The sequence below is a fragment of the Pelophylax lessonae genome (assembly GCF_965119305.1).
Source record: "Pelophylax lessonae genome assembly, chromosome: 1".
NCBI classification, from domain to species: Eukaryota; Metazoa; Chordata; class Amphibia; order Anura; family Ranidae; genus Pelophylax; species Pelophylax lessonae.
In genome coordinates, this window is record NC_138768.1 from 274,217,576 (window position 1) to 274,241,134 (window position 23,559).

Below are 23,559 nucleotides of genomic sequence, written 5' to 3' on the forward strand. Positions count from 1 at the left end.
GAGATCTACCTGGACAACATGGAAAAAATCAAGATCATTGGTGTGTGACACATTTTTTTTTAAAAGTCCCCGTTAAAAAAAAAAATCTATTTCTCTGATGTTAATTGACAGACACAGCACCTGATATTCTTAACCATTGGGTTATACTGCCCCCTACAGTAGTAGGACACTGAAAAAAAGTCTGGCTGTGCCCATCAGCAGTCCCAGGGGGTATATTCCCTCTCTCTGCTATAGGCAGTCAGTTTAGTTACAAGCAGTGTCAGGAGAATTACAATTCCAAAGAGGGGTGGGTGCTGTGTCCGTCAATGAACATCAGAGAAATGGATTCTACGGTAAGTCAAAAATCCCATTTTCTCTTTCGTTCACTGACGGACACAGCTCCTGATATTCTAACCCTTGGGAAGTCCCAAAGCAGTGTAAAACATGAGGGGTGGGAACAGCAAAAAAAATTCCCAGGCTAAACAGTAGCCAACCAGGCAACAGGAGCTTAATCAAGGCTCGAGTCCTGCAGGAACGCATGGGAACAGCGTTCCTCTACTTTTTCCACAGCAGGAACCCTTTTCTTTTTAACAGCCGGGCCTGCAGGAATGCCGTTTGAAAAAGGAAAAACTGTGCTGCCCCCTCCTCCACCTACCCAAGCCGCCGCTGTCAAAAAAGGGCTTTGTTTCCTGCCCATTCTACCTCCTGTCAGCAGCGAGGAAGAGAATGCAGAGGATCGGGGCTGCTGTGTCTTACACTGCTCTGGCAAGCGCCGCTCCAGAGAACACAGTAGCACGCTGCATCCGGTGGCAGGCTGCGGGTGGCAAGTGGCACACGGCATCTGGTGGCAGGCTTCAGATGGCAAGTGATACACTGCATCTGGTGGCCAGTTGCGGGTGGCAAGTGACATGCTGCATCTGGCAGAAAGCGACAGTGGCAAGTGACATGCTGCATCTGGCAGAAGGCGATGGTGGCAAGTGACACGCTGCATCTGGCAGAAGGCGACGGTGGCAAGTGACACGCTGCATCTGGCAGAAGGTGACGGTGGCAAGTGACACGCTGCATCTGGGGACAGGCAGGTGACACGCTGCATCTGGCAGCAGGCGACAATGGCAAGTGACACGCTGCATCTGATGGCAGGCGACAGTGGCAAGTGACACGCTGCATCTGGGGACAGGCAATGGTGGCAAGTGACACGCTGCATCTGGCAGAAGGCGACAGTGGCAAGTGACATGCTACATCTGGGGAGAGGCAATGGTGGCAAGTGACACACTGCATCTGGCAGCAGGCGACAGTGGCAAGTGACACGCTGCATCTAATGGCAGGCGACGGTGTCAAGTGACACGCTGCTTCTGATGGCATGCGACTGTGGCAAGTGACATGCTGTATCTGGTGGCAGGTGATGGTGGCATGCTGTATCTGATGGCAAGTGACAAGCTGCATCTGGTGGCAGGCGACAGTGGCACACTGCATCTGGTGGCAAGTGACAAGCTTAGGGTTCCCACTGATTCTGCATTATGGTGAGTTGAACTATTTTATTATATATTACAATGTTATAATAGAATAATTCAATCATCCTGACACCATATCAAGCATAGTTTCGGGATGATTTAAGTGCTAACACCAGCCATTTGCCTGACAAATCACAGCCACCGAATTTCCTGTCAACCTTGAAATTACATTCCCCCCTCCAGTCCTTGGAACATTTTTCTTCTATGAAATCAGTCCCCCATGTCAAAAAGGTTGGAGATCGCTGCTCTAAAGTGACATCACTTCCTCCTAGCGCTCCATGATAGGGAGAGCCACACAGGAGGGAAAGGGGTGACGGATTCCATCGTCGACTAGGATTTTGAGATCATCTTTTTTGGGAGGGGGTGTGTGTCCCTGATTGGCAGTTTGGAAATGTGGTCACCGTAGCTAATGGGCACTAACTGCGCCTGCTCTGTTCTGAAGCCTGCCGCATTGCCATGCACAGTTTTTCAATGGTGCCGTCTGGCCCCATTTTTAAATGGAAGGCAGTGAAACTCAGTCTCAACGGCGGCGTCTCGCCACAGCAGAGACAGAGAGGAGGACACTAATGTGAGGGTCTTGGTGGCGGCGCCTTGCCACAGCAGAGAGGACACTGTGAGGGGGTAATATAAAGGGAGGCAGCCACAGAGGAGGACATTATAGGGCACTGGTGAGTGCTCTAGTAGTTCATCTATCTTTCTGCTCTCCTGTAACTTTCTGCCTGCACAGGAGGTATGGGCAGACAGCTATACTGAGAGTTTGCAGGAGCCTGACATTGCACTCGTGATCTGCTGATCGCAAGTGCAATGCTCTGCAGGCTCCAGGAAAAAAATAATGCAAATTTTTTACATGCAGAAATATGTGCATTTAATTATTTTTTAAAGGTGTGCTTAGCCCTTAATGAAGAGCTAATGGTCTCAAACAGAATGACCAAGCCCGAGATTTGTCCCTTGAATGTACTCAAGGCCAGTCGCTGATCTAGAAGACTAGAATGGAGAAAGGACAGGATGCGTCAAACATTGTACACAAGGTTAGCAATGATAATGGTCCCTAAGCTTGGATTAAAGTTCAGCTGAAGGTGACTCATATTGATCAGACAGACAAAGGAGGAGGAAGTCTTTGCACTCCACAGCGGGCATGATCCCAAAGTGGTCTTTAGGGACAGGGCTCTGTTGCTTGCAGACTGTGGCCCTAGAACTGTATAGCACCCAAAGAAAATACCATTCAGGATCTGGTACCTGAAGGCTAGCAGCATTACAGACCAGCCCCACTTTTTCTTCAAAGCGGGATCCAGGTACAATCCCCTAAGGCTTAGCCAAGGAATTAACCAATCTGGAAATTTCAGAATGAGCCACAGTGGCTATGGTGCAGCCAGGAATCATAAGAAACATTTTAGAAAAAAAAAAAAGAGGTAAGCTTCTCTCAGTAGACCGAAGAGGTCCATCACGTAAGGACACTAGCAAGAAACAGAGGCTAGCTAGAAATAGGAGGGGTTATATAGGGGATGTCCCTGTGGTTTTCTCTTTAGCCAGAGTCTAATCAACTGAACATAAGCCATGGTTAAATACTAAAGCTCTTGTGTCCTGTACTGCACGAATAAGAAACCACATTTCCATAGAAGACTTTGTTCTTTCTAAATAACAAACACATGTTGCTCTTACCCCTTTCAGGCTCTCTTTCAGGAGGTATCCTATATAAGTAGAACCCATAGATAAAGGTTCTAAGTGTTTCGCCAGAAGCATGGGTAATATACTGCTCATCCAACATTTTCTGCAAGATACATATAATATGTGATTATTATTTATTTTACCAAATATCTAGTTATAACTGTGGAGAAAGCACACACGCTTTTCCTACCTGCATGATGTCCATTGCCACAGGTTGAGTCTGCACCCAGCTAATGTTATTGATCAGCCAATGTACAACTTCAGCACTGATAAAGCAACATGGAGGAAGGCCTTTCTGTTCGGATAGCAATGGAATACCTGTACTGCAAGAAAATAAATAACATACCACTCATTTTTAGGTGCATTGGACATTTTACTATTTGTTTCCTTTACAACTCTGAAAGCTATTTTCATGTTAATTTGCATAGAAGCTATGCATGAAACGTCTTTGAGCTTTTACACTGACCATGTTATTATAATATCATATTATCAAAGTCCAGGAAAAAGAAAAAAATATGTTGCAGCATACCAGTCCTTAGATGTGGTTGCTGCATAAATGTCACTTTTTCAGGCTAAGTTCATCTGCAAGTACTGGAAAGGTATGAAATCAAATGTTGATTGATAGAAATTCAGTAATTTTAACTTCCTGGGCATTGAACTGAATTCCCAAATGATGCACTCTCCTGTTCCATAGATACACTATAGGTACAGGAAGTGTGTCACTGGAAAAATCGGTAGGTGAAGTTAAATGAATAAAAGCCTAAATAAGAAAAACAAATGTAACTCCGCATCTAGGGACAGGTAAGCAGAAATACAATATATTTTTGTTTTTGGGTTTAGATACACTTAAGACTAATGCCTCTCACACGGTCTGAAATGTAAAAATTAACCACTTTTGTCAACCCCGTCAACTGTTTGAAAATCTGTCAAAGCATACCAGGTACTTACGTTGGGTGTTTCATAGCCTCCAGAATCTCACTCAGGCTGGCACTGGAAGGTAGAGTGCTTGGTCCCCCAGACATCTGTGGGACACTGAACCAGAATTACCTGTCAGGATTTTCATTTTCATTTTACAAGCACAATCACACAAATGATAATTGAGCATCTTTACCTTGTCTCAGCTGATTGAAATGGCTGCTCTCCTGTATTGCTTCCTTGAGTAACTGTTGGGGTGTTGTTTGTCAGGCTACTGTTTCCATCAGCATAAGGAGAGAGTCCCTGATCAACAGAAATCTGTAATAGATCAGAATGATATTCTCTTTAGAATGAGGGCTGAATAAAGTTAAAATCAGGCAATAATTATGTTTTCTAGTTCAAATACTTTGGCATATTAGGCAGGCTGTATGGTTCGAATCTCGGCCAGCCAGTTTCTGCTGAACCGGCCAAAATTTAAAACGTGTATGGGCAGGCCGAATGTACCACACTGATCAATCAATCAACTTGGGTAAAACCAGCATGCCGTGTTTTTACCTGCGATTATCACTAGCGGCTGCTATAGCCGCTAGCAATAATCCCTGTCTTCTGTCCCCGCCGGGGGAGAAGACAATGGACCGGCAGGAGGGATTCCCGCATCAACACAGTCTATGTTGATGGGGAAATGAAGCAAATTTCTTTTCTGCAACCCGTTGTTGGGGAGTGCGGAAAATGTGTTAAGGTAAAAAAAAACCTGCCTTTTCAACCACTTTAATTTACCCCCACACCCAAATCCTAAAACCCACTCAAATTGAACCCTCAATTCATAATCTCCCCCAAAATCTAAATGTCGCCCTTAAAGTGGCTCTACAGCCTAAAAACTTTTTACCTTACAGCATTTAATGCATTATGGGTAAAAAATGTTTAGGTAACAGTATCACCCCCTCCTATACTTACCTGAGTCCTCACTCGATCCAGCGCTCTCCCCACTCTTGCAGGCTTTGCTGAGGTAGCGGAAGCCATTGACTCCCGCTGTTTCAGTCAGATCCTGTGACAAGGGAGCCAAACAACGCTGTGTCTATGAATGCAGGCAGCGCACAAGTGCCCCCAGAGCAAGCGACTTGCTAATGGGGGCACTCGGAAAGGAGGAGGAGCCAGGAGTATCGGCGGGGGACCTGAGAAGAGGAGGTTCAGGGTTGCTATGTGCAATACCATTACACAGAGCAGGCAAGTATAACATTAAGAAGAAAAGAAAAAACTTTACAATCACTTTAACCTAATTCTGGCAACCTAACCTGGCAAACCTTTAAAGGACACACCCCTGGATGCCTCCCCTGCAACCTTGCCCTACTCCATGAGTCCTTAAGAAAGAAAGCAATGCAGAGTAAACAAAAAAATGGAAGAAAGGGTATCTTGTTTCCTGTACATCTTGTACATGTATATCTTGTTTCCAACATCTGGAATTTACTGACAATTTAAAATTCTTCTTCTCCTAAATTGTACAGTACAGGGCATAAGCAGAGTATTCATTAGAGGTATTTATATAGCACCCTACGCAGCACTTTTACATATATATTGTACATTCACATTAGTGCCTGCACTCAAGGAGCTTACAATTTATGGTCCTCTAACTCACATTTAGCCATACACATACTAGGGCCAATTTTGACAGGAACCAATAAGCCTTCCAGCAAGTCTTTGGAGTGTGGTGGGGAAACTGGAGTACCCAGAGGAAACTTACGCAGGCACAGGAAGAACATGCAAACTCAATGAAGGTAGTGCTGTGGTTGGGATTCGAACCGACGACCTTAGTGCTGTCAGGCAAAAGAGAAGAAGAGCCCCTCCATACACAATAGAATGTACTAAACAATGAATAGGAGGAGTGGGCCACAATGAGGCAAACATAACTGTGCCAACAGGCCTAAAAAACAAGGGTCAGAAGATCCAACTTCAGAATGCCACTTTGAGATCCTTGCAGCCAAAAGCTGCATGTCCACCTGGTAAAACTTTGAAAAAGCATAAGCAGAAAACTAGGTGGCGGGCTAATACAAGTGAGTTACAGAGGCTTGATCTCATGATGAAACTCCCACCAATCTGGTGGAATGGGAGTGTAAAAGTGCAGGAGGGGATTTTTCTTCAAGAATGTAAGCTCTTGCGTTCAGATTCCTTATCCATGGTGTAATAGTGGACTTTGATGTGCCTGTGTTCACGCCAGGCAAAAGAAAAGATTTCCAGAAACAATAATAGATCTTCCTGAAAGAGGTTTTCTGGCTTTTAGCAAGGTAGGAATCACTGACTTAAAAAAAATCCCTCTATCCTTTCAGACCTGGATTTAAACAGCCATGCCATTAAAGCCAGAGACTGAGAAGCAGAATGGAATAGAGGGTCTTGGGATAGCAGATCTGATCTGTTGGTAAGAGGTTAAGGGTTGTCTGCTAGAAGTAGATCGGGGTACAATGTTCTTCCTGGCCAAATGATGCAATTAGGATTACCATTCTCCTCTCTTGCTCTATTTCCTGGAGCAGACAAGGCAGAAGTTGCACTTAAGGGAAGGCATTAACCACTTCTGGACCGGAAGGATTTGCCCCCTTAATGACCAGGCCATATTTTGCGATTGGGCTCTGCGTTATTTTAACGGACAATTGCGCGATCGTGCGATGCTCTACCTAAATAAAATTAATGTCCTTTTTTTCCCCACAAATAGAGCTTTCTTTTGGTGGTATTTGATCACCTGTGCGATTTTTAATTTTTGTGCTATATACAAAAAAGAGCGACAATTCTGAAAAAAAAAAATATATATATATATTTTTTTTTTCACATTCTGCTATATAACATTTCCAAAAAAAAAAAGTAAAAAATTAAAATTTTTAACATTTTAGGCCAATTTTTTTTTTTTTTGCTACATATTTTTGATAAAAATCGCAATAAGTGTATTTTGATAGGTTTGCGCAAAAGTTATCGCGTCTAATAACTACGGGAAAGATTTATGTCATTTTTATTGTTTTTTTTTTTACTAGTAATGGGGGACGATCTGCGATTTTTTGCAGGACTGCGACATTGCGGCAGACAGATCGGACCCCTGACTGACATTTTTGACACTTTTGTGGGGACCAGTGACTTACTACAGTAAATCAGTGCTAAAAATATGCACGGTTACTGTAATAATGACACTGGCAGGGAAGGGGTTAACACAGTAAGTGATAAAGGGGTTAAATGTGTACCTAGGGGCGGGTTTCTAACTGTGGGGGGGGGGCGTGGCTTGTGAAATGATCACAGAGACCAGTGATCCTATATAGCAGGATCACAGGGGCTCTGTGATCATTCCAGAGAGAAAAACGGTCAGCTGTGTTTACAACAGCTGCCTGTCCTTCTCTCTCAGCGGGGAACGATCGAGGGTGTCAGGCATCAATCGGAGCCATCTGCCCTGTGCATCGGTTTCCCCGCTAACTAGCGGGGGCGGGTGCGCGCCGCCGGCGGCGCGCGCTTGCCCCCTAGCTGCAGGCACGCGACAGAAGTATACCTACGGCGGTTCGCGCAAGAGTTGCTGCCTGCCGCAGTATGACTGCGGCGGGCAGTCGTTAAGCGGTTAAATAACCAGAACTTGGACCAGGGGATTATAAAGGCATCTGAGGCAAGAGCTAGAAGAACCTTGGTTCTGGTAACAAACAGGTCATTGGTTGTTGAATCTGGAGGCTAGGATGTCCACATCTGCAACCCCTCATTTTGGCATATCTGACTGAAAACCTCTGAAGGGCCCACTTCCCTTGATCGAGGCAGTGGCGGCTGAGGTTATCCGTTGTACAGCTGTCCACTCCTGGGATGTAGACCACAGAAATCGCTGGATAGTCAGTTTTTGTCTGTTGGATTATCTGTTTTGCCTTCTTCAAGACAGCCACACTCCTGATGCCTCCTTGATGCTTGATGTAGGCCACAACCATGGCATTGTCTAACTGCACCCTGATTGGGTGTCCCTTCAGAAGGGGGTCCAATGCTGTAGGGTCAACGGACTGCTCTGAACTCCAAGATGTTGATGGCAAGGTTTGTTTTCCACCATAACCATGTTCCTTGGACAGCTGTGCTGCGATTTGCTACAGCACAAACCAATCAGCGGGTGCGGGCCACTGATTTGTCTCCAGAACCTGCCGATCGGCTCCGTTAATTACAGAAGAGAGCCCTGTGTATGTAGACAAACACAGGGCTCTCTTCTGACAGCCAATGTGCTGTTTTTTCTCCCTTTAAAGCAGGGAGTAAAAACCAGCACAATGATTAGTAAAAACAGTACACAGCGCACACATTAACACTTTGGGCACACATTTAAACCCCTTGATTGCCCTAGAAGTTATCCCTTTACCAGCCAGTGTCATTAGTACAGTGACAGTGCATATTTTTAGCACTGGTCACTGCACTTCACAGATACGATCACATTGTCCGATTTTGTGAAGAGTCTTTTGATCAGATTGTTACATATATGGTCACCTGGGATATCATCATCCAATATTTGAGGTTTTTGAGCATATGAGGTTGTACTCTGCTTTGGATGCAAGTTCCGTGGTGGATCTGGTGCTGGAATTTGGAGCGGACCCTATCCTGGTGGTTGCTTTCATGCCCTATGTCCGGTTGACCTTCCGTGACAGGGGGTCTAAAGTTCTGGTAAGGGAATTACCTTATTTGGGCACGTGGTGATCGTCAGGATTGTGTCTTCACTTATGGTGTTGGAATCCTTTTGCATTCATTTCTGCACTTCAGCATCTGGTCTCAAGGACTTTATGGACTTTGTTTATTCATTGTCTTTCCATTGTCACCTACTATTGTGGCACTGTACCTGAATACACACTGTATTAGAGTCACTGGTTCTCAAAAAAGTGTCAGGTGGTGTCTGCCCCAATATCGCAGTCCTGCTATAAGTCGCTGATCGCCGCCATTAGTAGAAAAAAATAAATAAAACTCCATAAATATATCCCATCGTTTGTAGATGCTATAACTTTTGCGCAAACCAATCAATATACGCTTATTGGGATTTTTTGTTACCAAAAATATGTAGCAGAATACATATTGGTATAAATTGATGAATACATTTGATTTTTACATTTTGTTATTGGATGTGTTTTATAGCAAAAAGTAAATGTTTTTTTTTTTATATAGCACAAAAAATAAAAAAACGCAGAAGTGATAAAATACCACCAAAAGAAAACCCTATTTGTGGGGGGGAGAGAACATCCAATTTTATTTGGGTACAGTGCTGCACGACTGCACAATTGTCAGTAAAGTTGCCACATTGCAAAAAATGGCCTGGTCATGAAGGGAGGTAATTCCTGAAGTGGTTAATATGGCAGTAGTCCAGGGAAGAAAAATCTTACGCAGCTTCCTCAAATATTGCAAAAATATACTCTTTATTCCCTATCTTCTAGGCAGACATATTGGGATCTGACTCCAGTTGGAAGACAGGAATAGAAGAGGAAGAGGCGTTGCATTTTTGAGTCTGGACAAAGAGTGTTATATTAAAAAATATGTCAAACCAGAATTTCCTGATCTGTGCCTGCTGTACCATGTACTTGTATGAAAGTGTATTCTGCGCTCTTTGTACTGCTTGCCTGGTTCTCTAAGATCCTCTCGCAGAGGTTATGTGATCACTTATAAAAGATGGAAAAAAAAAGTATTTGTAATGTTTTTATATGTACACACAAATGTTTTGCTTTTCATTTCTATTTAAAACGGAATACGTTGTCTTTACATATACTTTAGGACCATAACCTGTCCGAGAAATGTTGATCTAGATGCAGAACAATGAAAAACCTGCTCGGTATAGATGAGGGCTGCCACCATCCCTGTTATTTCTAAATGTATAGAATTTCTCTAATGGGATTTTAGGGGAACCAGAAGCAACAAAAACTTTTCTTATATAAAATACTTACGTTTATTACAAATATTCAAATTTTAAAGATCCATAAAAACATTTGTCAAAAAGGCCCATGTCACCATGTACAAATTGAGAATTATAATTGTAAGATCATATGTGTTACTCTCAGGCAGGTTCCCGCTGTTTCAACCAGATAATTCACAGCTAGTCCTGGGAAATGTTTTTTTGTGCTTCTGGTTGCCCTTAAAATCTCATAAGAGGAATTCTATACATTTAGACATAGATGCAGAAAAAAATGGATTTTTGTCTTACCGTAAAATCCTTTTCTCTGAGGTTCATTGACGGACACAGCTCCTCATCTTCTTGATCACGTGGGTTATACTGCCCCCAACAAGAGTAGGACACTAGACAGAAAAGAACTTGACTACACCTATGGGCAGTCCCAGGGGGTATACTCCTTCTGCTATAGGTACTCAGTTTTGTTACAAGCAGTGTAACAAATCGTTCATTGACAGACACAGCTCATCTTTTTGACTAGGTGGGACGTCCCAAAGCAGTGTCAAACATGAGGGATGGGAACAGCAAGAAAAAATACATCCCAATGCTAAACATAGCCAATCAGGTAACATGGAACTTAACCATAAAACAACTGAAACTCAAAGAGGACAAAGTCCTCTAAACAGCAGCCTGCAAAACATTGCGGCCAAAGGAAGCATCCGCAGATGCCAACACATCCACCTTATAAAACTTTGGAACGTGTGCACAGGCGACCAGTTGGCTGCCTTGCAAACCTGCATCACTGACGCCTGATGACAGAAGGCCCAGGAGGCACTAAGCGCCCAAGTAGAGTGCGCCTTAACAGGGAAAGGTGGAACCTGACTCTTAATGGAATAAGCCTGAATCACTGTCTGTCTGATCCGCCAACCCTTTGCGAGGTCAATCCCTGAGGACAAATAGTGAGTCTGACTTCCTAAAAGACTCCGTAGCTGGTACACCCTGATTGCCCGAACCACATCCAGGGAATGCAAGGCAATTTCCTTAGGATGCTGACGCCTGGAACACAAGGAAGGCAACGCAAAGTCTTTATTCAAATGAAATTCAGAGACGACCTTTGGAAGGACCTTTGGAAGGAATGGACGAAAAACCACCAGGTAAGGTGAACGACAAGACAGCGCCGCCAGCTCCGACACTCTGCGCGCAGAAGTAACAGCCACCTTCTGGGACAACGTAAGCAGGGGAACCTCCCGAATATTTTCAAAAAGAGGCTTCTGGAGAACTGACCACACCAAATTGAGATCCCACGGCAGCAATGGAGACTGCACTGGAGGAGCCAAGTGTCGACCTCCCTGGATATAGGTATGCAGCTAGGAATGTAAGGCCAACAGATGTTGAAAGAGAACCGCAAAGGCCAAAAACCTGGCCCTTGATGGTACTCAAGGCCAGGCGCTGCTCAACCCACCGTCAGAGTAAAGCCAAGATCCAATCCACCAAAAAGGAGCGAGGGTGAACCCAAAGAGACTCATACCACGCAATGTACATCTTCTAAGTTCGATAGTAAATCTTCCTAGAGGTAGATTTTCTAGCCTTTAAGAGTGTAGGAATCACAGATTCAGACAAACCTCTATCCTTCAGCACCTGCGTTCGACACCCAAGCCGTTAAAGCCAGCAACTGTGAAGCAGGATGCAAGATTGGCCCTTGGGACAGCAGATCTTCCCTGAGAGGACGCCTCCAAGGAGCATCGGCGACCAGCCGTACCAGATCGGCGTACCAAGACCGGCGAGGCCAGTCTGGAACCACTGGAATGACCGGATTCCCTTCTGGCTCGATCCTGCACAGGAGTCTTGGCAGAAGTTTGAGAGAAGGAAAGATGTAAATCAAACGATACCGATTCCAGGGAGCCAATAAGACGTCTGTGGCATCGTCTAGAGGATCCCGAGACCGTGGCACAGCAGAAAGGGCTGAAACGAAATACGTTCTGCCTACCTTAGAATACTGGCTACTTCCCAAGCTGCTAAGGTGATTAACATAAGCCACAGCCGTGGCATTGACTGACTGAATTAATACCGGACAACCCTGAAGAAGAATCTTTCAATGATCTAGACCAGGCATGTCCAACCTGCGGCCCAGAACCGCAGGCAATGCGGCCCACTGCCCCCTGACAATTATTTTTTTTTTTTTGCTGGGGGAGAAAGGAAATCTAGTCAGGGGCAAGGCCACAGAGGCAGCCTCGGGGGGGGGGGGGGTCATCCACTAGTTGTGTTAAATTAGTGCTGGGGGGGGGGGGCGTGGCAGCACGGGAAAGGCACGGCGGCGTTTTATTACTTATATACCTTAACTAATAGTATATATTTTATATGCGGCCCGAGAGAATTTCTGTACACTCAATGTGGCCCAGAGAAGCCAAAAGGTTGGACACCCATGATCTAGACCAAGTCTGATCGCTGAGAGTTCCAGTACATTGATCGGTAGCCTGAACTCTTCCTGAGTCCAAACCCCCTGAGCACAATCCGTGCCGAGGACGCTTCCCCACCCGGACAGGCTGACGTCCGTTCAGTACAGGGGAAGAAAAATTTTCCCTGACAAAGTGCCGGAGAACGAAGCCACCAAACCAGAGACCCTCTCGTACTCCGGCTCAACAGGATCAGATTGTCTAGAGACTGAGGATTCTTGTTCCATTTTACCAGGATCTTTTTCTGCAGAGATCTCGTGTGAAACTGAGAAAATGGAACTGCCTCGAAGGTAGACACCATCAGGCTCAGCACGCCAGAGTCAGAAGAGATGATTCTCTGCTGGGCAGCAGAAGCTGAATCGCCTCCTGCAATTTCTGGAGGAAGAAACACCCTGGCTGAGGCCGAGTCCAGAGTCACACCCAGATAGTCGAGACTGGTGGACGGGACCAGAGCAGACTTCTGAAGATTCAGAATCCAACCAAACTCCCGCAGAGTAATCTCCAAGTTGTCCAGATGTGCAATCGGAGACTCTGCTCTCAAAAGCAGATCGTCCAGGTACCCCAGTACCCCGATCCCCTGCTGACACAATGCTAGCACTGGGGCCAACACCTATGTGAAGACCCGAGAAGAGGAGACGAGACCAAAGGGTAACGTCAAAAACTGATAATGCTCCTCGCCCACGGCAAAGTGGAGGAAGCGCTGGTGGCCTGCACATATTGGGATATGAATGTAGGCATCCTTGATGTCTATGGAAGCGAGGAAATCCCCCTGGTGTCGGGACGCCACTACCGTGCAAATGGACTCCATTCAGAACTTCTGCACCCGCACAAAGCAGTTTAGCACCTTGGAGTCCAAAATTGGACGTACCTTGCCTTCCTTCCTGGGAAATGTAAACAGGTTTGAGTAAAAACCTTGAGAACGTCCTGATGTCGGAACTGGAACAATCACCCCTTGAAGTAACAAGTCTTGTACTGCCCCAAATAGATCTCCTAAACAATCTGGGGACAAGTGCAGGTTGGAAAGAAAGAATCTTTCCGGAGGATAAGATTGAAACTCGATCTTGTAGCCGGAGCAAATTCATTTGTGGACCCACTTGTCCTGTATCAGGGAGGTCCACGGATCCGGGAACCAGCGAAGATGTCCCTCCACCCCAGACACGGGTGGGAGTGCCCCTTCGTGCAGAGGAAACCTTGTCCGCAGGTCTGGCAGAACCTGCTCGTGACTTGCCAGACCAGGTCCTATTAGAACCCCCGGCGGAGGCCCTGAAGGGCTTAGGACCCTTGTCTTGAGAACCTGAATGATGACAAGGCCGCTTGTGAGCCGAAAAGGAAAGCCCCCACCTGCGACGAGGCTCCTTACCCCTGGAAGCCTGTGGAAGAAGAGTACTCTTTCCCCCTGTTAGGTCTTTCCAAGGAAGCTACAAACAGGCGATACCCCACAAATGGAAGATCAGATAAGGCCTTCTTCAATACGCCGCAGGACCACTGCTGAGACAGACAGTCTAGAAATCAAGGGAGCCGCATCCAGAGGCGTCACAGACAAACTGTAGCCTTTGATCAACTGATCCGCCAGCTCCGCAAAGGCAGGGGGGACTCAATGCGACTCAGGCTGAAGCCAGGTCGTATGCGCCCTCACGAGACATTTAACTTGCAGGCAAGCCCCCGTCCAGTGAGGCTATGTTGCGGCCAACCTAGCGTGGAGCTGCTGTTTGCACGCGTTCGCTGGCCAGACTGGGGGGACCCTCTGGATTTAGATTATCCAGTCAATCGCCCAGTCTGGCAATAGATTGTAGATTCTCATCAAGAACAAAATAATAAAGAGAGGAAAAAAATCCATTTAAAAAGAAATAAAATTGGCAGGACCAGAGGATCCCAGTAAGGAACTAGGCCCTTACTCCTGACTAGGCAGAAAAAATGGAGTACCTACAGCAGAGAGTGGGAGTATACCACCTGGTACTGCCCATAGGCATGATCAAGTTCTTTTCTGCCCAGTGTCCTACTCCTGTAGGGGGCAGTATAACCCACGTAGTCAAGAAGATGAGAAGCTGTGTCTGTCAATGAACGATAGAGAAACTCTAGTAGGACACTTATTGTATGTCGGAAATAGAGCTAGAATCCGATGCAGAGATCGATTTTAGGACCGAACTCTGCTCCATTGCAAACGTTGTTCAGGGCTTGGGCAGAGCGAATAGTTGTCTGCAATTTTCCACTGGCTCCCTTTGATCTAGTTTCTGGGATAGCTAGAAGTGAGGGTACTACCCTGTCCACAGAGTAGGACACAGAGTATAGAGTAACCGTGCACCAGTAAGTACGTTGTAACCTAGGTGTAGAACCATCTTGTAACCAATCCTCGTGGTGAAAGTGCAGGAAAAACACCTGAGTTACTTATAGGGGCTCTAGGTGGAAGTGGCGTTAAAGTGTGTGACTAATGGTGTAATGTCACACCTGGTTATCCACCTCAGACTGAGCTCTAAGTGGTTGAATTTTAGCACGGAGTTTAAAAAGTTTACCCTGGGAGGTCAAAGGATTCTAAACACAGCCCTGTTTTTACACAATGGTAAGACATACAGGGTGACCCTGCCTTACCAGTCCACAATGCTAGACTGTATATAAAGTCCTGGCCTTGCCCATCACAGTGGGCATACCCCCGAAGGGTTCTACATGGACTAGGTTCCATAGTGATGGACTATGGTCTTGGACCTGTATAGCACTTTGTAACTGACAATGCATCGTACCAAGTGCCAAGGTGAGCATCCATGCAGGATCCAGAGCTGAAGCTACAATTCAGGCAAGTTAAGAGTAATTTCTCCTTTAAGAAAAGGTCCATCACTTTCAGACACTAGCACATAAATGAGGACTTGCACATGGGGTAGAGTTATAGGGAAAGCACACAGGGGGCATGTCTTCTAAAGCTTTGCCAGTGTCAAATCACTTGAAGGTACACTTCTATAACCCATGGTGTATTCATACTCTGCCTGTGTCCTGCACTGTATGATAAGGATAAAAACAAAATTACTACTCCATTGCAAACATGCCTAATAAGATTGACGCTGCTCTAAAAAAATCATTATATGGATTTTTGTAGTTTCAGAACTACCTACAGTGTTATACCAGGCAAGATGCCTTATATTTTACTGTGTACTGTCATTGCAAAGTATTAAGATAAAAAAGTTATGCAATACATTTATAAGGTCATCTCTTGTTTTTTTTTTTATATGGCACACTTTAAAGCTGAACTCCAGGCAGATATAAAAAAAAGACACACATTATTGCAGCTCTGTGCTATATATTAAACTGTAAAATAGTTTTGATAACTGCAACTAGTGTAAGTAACTGAATTTGACTTGATTTCAGCGTCTTCTAATCCCTGTACAGCAAAACACAGACTGGGAAAGAGAAAGTAACCCCTGGGAGCCAACTGGATGCATTGCAAGCAATTCTTTCATTGTAAAAGATAAAAGGGGTTGATTTACTAAAATTGGAGAGTGCAAAATCTGCTTCAGCTGTGCATGGTAGGTAATCAGCTTTAACTTCAGTTTATTCAATCAAAGGAAAAGTTCACCTTTGGGAACATGTTACATGTTCCACCCGATTTTAGGGTGGAACATACAACATGTTCCCAGTGCTGCAGCCACTGCCCGCTGCCCCCCGTCCTTGTGGCAGCAGTACAGGGAGAAGGAGTCACTGTTTGAAAACAGCATGGCTGCGCGGAGCTCTGCCCACATGGCCGCATCATTCATACACGCAGCCCTGTGTGTCTGAATAAACTACAAGCCCCAACATCCTTAGTGGCTTTTGGCTTGTAGTTCTCAATGAATTACCAGGGAGCTGTGAAGCGCTGTGGTAGTTCATAGGGTCTTCCTGTCAGGGAGTATCGGCTTACCCGTATCGGATGTACGGGCAGGCAGATAACACTGACAGTGTGCAGAAGACCTGCATGGCATCAGCGATGTGCTGATCGCTGGTGCAATGCTTTACAGGTTCCTACTACAATAAATAATAAATGCACATTTGTTTACCTGCAAAAAATGTGCATTTATTTATTTATTTTTTTTAAAAAGAATATATCCTTTAGACTTTGAAAAAAAAAAAAAAAAACATGAAAGCTGACTGGTTTCTATGCAGAGCTGCACCAGATTTTGCACTTTGCAATTTTAGTAAACAACCTCAATGTGTTATTGTATCTTTGATTGTACTCTCTGGATAAATTGTGCAAGTCTCCGCACTGAATAGATAGTAACGCAAATCCTTTGAAAGCTAGAACAGCACTTATAAATATTTTATTTGTGGATTTTGAGGTTTGGCTGGAGTTTAGCTTTAAAAAATATTTAAAAATATGCATTCACATGCAAGGCTCTATATAATACTGTTATGCACACAAAGGATATGTATTAATATTGTATAGACAGTAGGTGCAAGTAGAAATTAGTGCATTAGTGCATGCACATGTGCAAAGTCATAACAGCTAAAATCTCATAATACAAACGTAATTGGGGAAATGCAAAAATATGCATAAACACATATATAAAGAAAACATACATATATATAAAAAAGAACATACTGTATATAGTTAGTGGTAAACAGTGTAGCACTAAAAATATTGTGTGAAAAAGGGAAAGGTTCATAGCAATACAAACTGGCTCATGCAAAGGCTTATGCTGTACACAACTGCTGGTACCTGGGACACTAACCTGCGGATTGAATGATGGCGCTGTACGTGGGCTGCGAACAAAATCCATAAAGAAGGCCCCATCCTGAGATAAAAGTGACAGTGCAGAGAGCCATAAAGACAGACAGAGACAGGTTGAACCACGCACCATTACAATTTGGAAGGCACACAGGAATTAGGAAAAATGGACTGAACAGAATTCACAAAGCGCTGTCCAAAGGTTAATAAAAATCTGTATCTACACCTTCTTTCTCACCTTACGAGGGCTGTCAACAGAGGTTGGAGTGACAGCTGGGTCTGCCGTCTGGCATGAGGCTTTTCCAACATGAGCTAAGGCTTGCTGTTCCCCCAAACCCCTGTAAAAATATTTAAAATTATTTTACTTTGTTTATTCCAAAAGTATTTTGGGAACAGTGGTTTTTATATGATGTTTGGCAAATGGGCATCTTACTTCTGATTTGATTCCAACTCTAGAAGAGCTGAGAGTGCAGATGTTCCCTTCTTTCCTACTGGAGGTCCAGGGGGTTCTGGGGGGTGAGTTGGAAGCTGCAGCCCTTTCATACCGGTTCCCTTCTAAAAATACAATAAACACACAAGCACATCAGCAAACATGTTTAATGTAGGTTTCTTATAATACTAAACCAACTAGATAAAAAAAATGGTAAGGTACTCGAATCATTCGGTCAGATCTGTGACGCCTGCGGATGCGATTCAGACACTCCACAAATCGCAGAAAGCCATCTATTAGTTGTACTTCCTCTTGCTCCGATCTGGGGCGGTCTCCATACACATCACAACGCTGTTCCCCCTCGGTGATGCGCTTGGTTGGTCCAACACAAGAGGGAAGGAGAAGGAATCGAGTGCGCCAGAACTTTAAAGACTCAATAAGACTACACAGGATGCACAGTTCATAGAAATAAATAAGAAAATAAGACAACAAATATTATAAGTACAAATATATACACACACACACATATATACATACAAAAACACACATACCGATCAACCATAGCATTATGTCCACCCACCATATCTACACAATACTGAGTAGGTCTCCCCTTTGCCAACAAAACAGCTCTGACTTGTCGAGCCATGGACTCCACTAGATCTCTGAAGGTATGCTGTGGTATTTTGCACTAAGCCGTTAGTAACAGATCATTTAGGTCATACAGCCTCTGCCAGCTTGCTTTCTTCCCATAGTGTAACCTGGTGTCTTCTCCCTAGGTAAGCGACACACATGAACCCAACCATCCACATGATGTACAAGACGTGATTCCTCCGACCAAGCCTTCTTCCATTGCTCTGTTATTCAGTTCTGATGCTCACATGCCCATTGTAGGCGCTTTTGGCTGTGAACATGGGTCAACATAGGCACCCTGACCAGTCTGCAGCTACGCAGCCCCATACATAACAGACCGCGATGCATTGTGTGTTCTGACACGTTTCTATCAGGATCAGCATTAACTTTTTCAGCAATTTGAGCTACAGTAGCTCTTTTATTGGATAGGACTACACAGGCCATTCTTCACTTCATAACCATTACAATTTGGCCCTTGTCAAACTCGCTCAACTCTTTAGGCTTGCCCATTTTTCTGCTTTAAACACATCACCTTAAGGGACATATTCACTTGCTGCCTAATTCACTTTATATGTCAGGGGTCATAATGTTATGGCTGGTCGGTGTATAAGGCATCATTTGGTTCACTTATTTATTCCTTCTACACTTAATCAGTTTTCAGAGAGCTCAGGTTGGATATAAAATGAATGATCTTCCCTAGTAATATACAGAGAAGGCAAAAGATGAGGCAATGTCTACAAGATCGTAGACTTTGAAAGCTGCAGTCATTTTTCATAACTTGGGTGGGAGGATCATTTTACACATGCTTCTGTTAAAGTAACTTCTATGTAGTTAGTTATTTAGGCCAGTATTGTCCATAGGTAAATGTTCCACTTCAACGGTGGCCCTGTGATTGCTATAAACAGCCGGTTGATATGGATGGCATTTACTTACAAGTCTGCCAAATTAAGACAAGGCATTACCCCGAAATTCTTTCTTTCTCTTTTTGGAGAGGTATAATGCTAAATAATTAAAGCATGATATAGGATATTAAAAATCATGTGTTCAACGGTTTAGTGCGATTGACGGACACAGTCTCTGATCTTCATATCAGTAGGGAAGTCCCAAAGCAGTGCCATAAAAATGAGGGGTGGGGAAAGCAGAAAAATAATTCCCCAAGGCTAAACCATAGCCAACCAGGCAACATGGGACTCATCAGAACAACATGAGGCCCACCTGAAAAAACATTAAACACCCTCAAGGGAGACTAAAACACCCTTAAACGGCAGCCTGCAAAACTTTGCGGCCAAAAGAGACATCTGCAGATGCCAGCACATCCACCTTGTAAAACTTAGTGAAAGTGTAAAAAGACGACCAGGCAGCTGCCTTGCAAACCTGAAGCACAGATGGCTGATGTGCGAAAAGCCCAGGAAGCGCTAAGCAGCAGAGTTGAATGTGCCTTAACAGGGAAAGGTGGAATCTGACCCTTAATTGAATAAGCCTGCACAACCGTCTGTCTGATCCATCTGGAAACAGTCGCAGCAGACGCAGGCAGCCCTTTCCTTGGGCCATCCGTGAGTACAAGGAGCGAATCTGACTTTCGAAAAGACTCAGTAGTCGCCCTGAGTGCCCGAACCACATCCACAGTATGTAGTGCAATTTCCTTAGGATGTTTACTCTTAGGATACAAAGAGGGTAACAAGATGTCCTCATTTAAGTGAAAACTAAAAACCACCTTCGGAAGGAAGGAAAAACCTAGACGAAGTACCACTTTATCCCTGTGAACCACCAGAAAGGGAAAACGACAGGACAACGCCGCCAGTTCCGACACCCTGCGCGCAGAAGTAATAGCCACCAAGAAGTCTACCTTCTGGGATAAGGTAAGCAGAGGAATCTCCCGAATACTTTCAAAAGGAGGTTTCTGGAGAACCAACAGCACCAAATTAAGGTCCCAAGGTGGCAACGGAAGTGGCACCCCCTGAATAAAGCTACGCACCAGGGAATCCGTGGCTAGTGGCCTTTGGAAGAAAATTGCCAAGGTCGAAACCTGACTCTTGATAGTACTCAAGGCTAACTTTTGATCAACTCCCCGTTGAAGAAAAGCCAAGATCCGAGCCACCGAGTAAGAGCGAGGTGGAAACCCAAGAGACTCACACGAAGCAATATACGATTTCCATGTACGATGATAGATCTTTCTAGAAGTCACTTTCCTCGCTTTAAGCAGAGTAGGAATCGCTGAAGCAGACAATCCCCTGTCCTTCAGCACCTGGCTTTCAAACAGGCAAGCCGTCAAAGCCAGTGACTGTAAAGCAGGATGGTAGATTGGCCCTTGAGACAGTAGATCCTCCATGAGAGGAAGTCTCCAAGGAGTGACTGCGACTAGCCTGACCAGGTTGGCGTACCAAGCTTAGCAAGGCCAGTCCGGAGCCACAAGAATGATCAGAATCGCTTCCGCCTCAATCCTGCAAAGTCTCAAGTCTTGGCAGCAACTTGAGAGGAGGAAAGGCATACATCAGCTGATACTGACCCCACGGGGCCACCAGCGTGTTCGTGGCGTCTGCCAGAGGGTCCCGGGAGCAGGCCACAAATCTTTGCACTTTTCTGCTGATCCGAGACACCAAAAGATCTACATCTGGAGTGCCCCAACGAGGGCACAACTGCTGGAACACCTCTGGATGGAGAGACCATTCCCCTTGATCCAAGGTCTGTCGACTGAGAGAATCCGCCTTCCAATTTTCCACTCCTGGAATGTGTACAGCAGAGAGAGCTGGAACAAAACTTTCCACCCAACAGGGGATGCCGGCCACTTCCAAGGCCGCAAGGACACTTTTGGTGCCCCCTTGGTAATTGACATAAGCCACGGCCGTGGCATTGTCCGGTTGAATATGCACTGGACAACCCTGAAGGTGGACTAGGCAAAGCCTGGTCGCTCTCAGCTCCAGTACATTTATCGGTAACCTGGATTCTTCCAGAGACCAGACTCCTTGAGCAGAGAACCCCTCCCCACCTGGAAAGACTGGCATCTGTGGTGACAATCATCCAATATATAGGAAGGAAGGATTTCCCTTACTTGAGCATCGGGGACCGAAGCCACCAGATCAGGAACTCCCTGGTCAACTAGCTCAGCTGGATCTGATTGCCCAGAGAATTTGGATTCTTATTACATTTGAGAAGGATTCCCTTCTGGAGGATTCTCGTGTGGAATTGAGCGAAAGGGACCGCCTCGAAGGATGACACCATCAGTCCCAGAACTCTCATACAGGTCCGAAGGGACAACCATTTGCTGGATAGCTCAGTCTGGTGTTTTTGGAGTTTTTCCGGAGAAAGAAACACCCTGGCTGAGGACGAGTCCAAAGTCAGACCAAGATAGTTCAATCTCATGGAAGGGGCCAAGGACGACTTCCGAAGGTTCAGAATCCACCCAAACCCTTCCAGAGTTTTCATGGTGATCTCCAAATTTGTCACCAGCACTGTAGGAGACTCTGCACGGAGAAGCAGATTGTCCAGGTAACCCAGGACCGATATCCCCCAGCTGCCGTAACAGCGCCAGGACCGGAGCCAACACCTTTGATGAAGACCCGAGGAGCAGAGACAAGACCAAAGGGTAACGCCACAAACTGATAATGATTCTCTCCCACGGCAAAGCGCAGAAACTGTTGATGCCCTGCACATATTGGGACGTGAAGGTAGGCATCTTTGATGTCTATGGAGGCCAGGAAATCCCCCTGATGTAGGGAAGCCACCACCGTGCGAATGGATTCCATCTTGAATTTTTGAACTTGTGCAAAGCAATTCAGTGCCTTTAAGTCCAAGATTGGATGCACCTTGCCTTCCTTCCCGGGGACCGTAAACAGGTTTGAATAAAAGCCCTGAAACGTTCCGCACAGGGAACCGTAATCAGGATCGCCACAGGTCCTGGAACCGGCAAAGATGTCCCCCCCCCCCCCACCCCAGGGCGCACCTTCAGGCCGAAGAGGCCTTGTCCTCAGGCCTGGAGAGACTCGATTTTTGTTTGCCAGACCAGGGTCACTTGGAACCACCCGAGGGGGCCTTGGAGGACTTTGCCTTATCGACTGACCCTGATGGACGAAAAAACGTATGTGCGGAAAAGGAGGGGCCCCGTCTGCGATGCAGGTCCTTACCCATGTTAGCCTGTGGGAGAATGGTACTCTTACCCCCAGTGAGACCTTTGATATTGTCATCCAGGGTAGCCCCAAACAGGCGATCTCCTTGAAAAGGCAGATCAGTCAATGCCTTCTTTGAGGTCTAATGCGCAGACCAGCACTTTAGCAAAATTATACGCCGGAGGACCACTGCCAAAACAGACAGTCGGCCCAAAATGGGAGCAGCATCCAGGGCGGCATCGCAAACAAATTTCAGCCCCTGCGCCAACTGGTCCAACAGCTCCGCAAAGGCAGGGGGAAGTGGTTTCCCCTCCAGGTCATGGCATAGCAACTTAGCCCATTCAGTCAAGGTTTGCAAGACAAGGGCAGACCCCACCAGGGAGTACATATTTCGGGCCACAGACTCCGCCTTTCTATCCGCCGGATACTTAAAGGACGGGGAATCCTCCACTGGGACCATGGTAGCTTTATTCAGTCTTGAGACCGGAGGGTCCACCGTAGGTGGAACAGTCCACTTCTTTATAAGGGACTCCTCAAAAGGGTAGCATCTAGCAATCCGCTTAGGCACCCCAGGGGAACGTTTGGACGGTCCCATTCTTTTTTGATCATGTTGTCAAAATACACAGGAAAGGGAAAAATCTTTGCCGCTCTGGATGGCTTGTGAGTGCCAAGCGTAACCTACCCCTTATTCACAGTCGCAGCTGTGTCCTCCATTTTTAGGGTCTCGCGCACACATACAACCAGTGCGTCCACCAGCACCTTTTCTTGCGCTGTGGCCGAGGTAGAGATGTCATCCTCACTATCAGAGGAGACAGGGGGCGAGGTAGTAGACCTGGCAGAGAGACCCGCGTCTGCGGTGGCTAAATCAGATTCAGATTCTGACACATCAGATGAGGCAGGGGTAGGCGGAGGGCGTTTTTTGGTACCTCGCCTTTTAAAGGCCCCATCCACCCGGGACACAAAGGATTCCAGGACCGCCAAAAGTGCATCTATGGATAGCTGGGATCCGGAGGGCCCTGAAGACTCCTTGAGGGGGTCAGGTGGGGACACTTGTTCTGCGGGGTCCATGTTGCACCAGGGGAACCCGTCAGCAAAAGTTGAGAACATTTTCTTTTTTTTTTAAGAACGTCCCACCGCACTACAGCGCCCCCAAGAGGACAGGCACAGCGCACTGAAGACCCCCAGGAGAGAGAGGCCCCCCAGACTCACCACCCTTCACCAAAGATGCACCAGGAGGCCCAGAACGTCTGCACAGCATGTGTATGCAGCGATCTCGATCCACAGAGAAAGATCTAAGTGTCAGCACTAGGGTATAGGGAGGGGCTCCACCAACAG

At 45.8% G+C, this 23,559-nt stretch overlaps 1 protein-coding gene across 6 annotated transcripts in view; it reads right to left on the bottom strand.

The window, feature by feature from the left end:
* The window catches only part of DEPDC5 (DEP domain containing 5, GATOR1 subcomplex subunit), a 228,801-nt gene that overhangs the window by 42,449 nt on the left and 162,793 nt on the right, over positions 1-23,559 (bottom strand). For 5 of the 6 annotated variants that reach the window (XM_082263291.1, XM_082263293.1, XM_082263290.1 and 2 more), the window contains 8 exons: positions 17,714-17,933; positions 17,495-17,616; positions 17,300-17,399; positions 17,066-17,128; positions 4,267-4,388; positions 4,104-4,187; positions 3,346-3,478; positions 3,150-3,258 (listed from right to left, as the gene is read on the bottom strand). In XM_082263291.1, coding sequence (XP_082119417.1) covers positions 3,150-3,258; positions 3,346-3,478; positions 4,104-4,187; positions 4,267-4,388; positions 17,066-17,128; positions 17,300-17,399; positions 17,495-17,616; positions 17,714-17,933 — 953 coding nt within the window. The remainder of the gene's footprint in view (positions 1-3,149; positions 3,259-3,345; positions 3,479-4,103; positions 4,188-4,266; positions 4,389-17,065; positions 17,129-17,299; positions 17,400-17,494; positions 17,617-17,713; positions 17,934-23,559) is intronic. The other variant, XM_082263292.1, reaches the window with a different exon arrangement.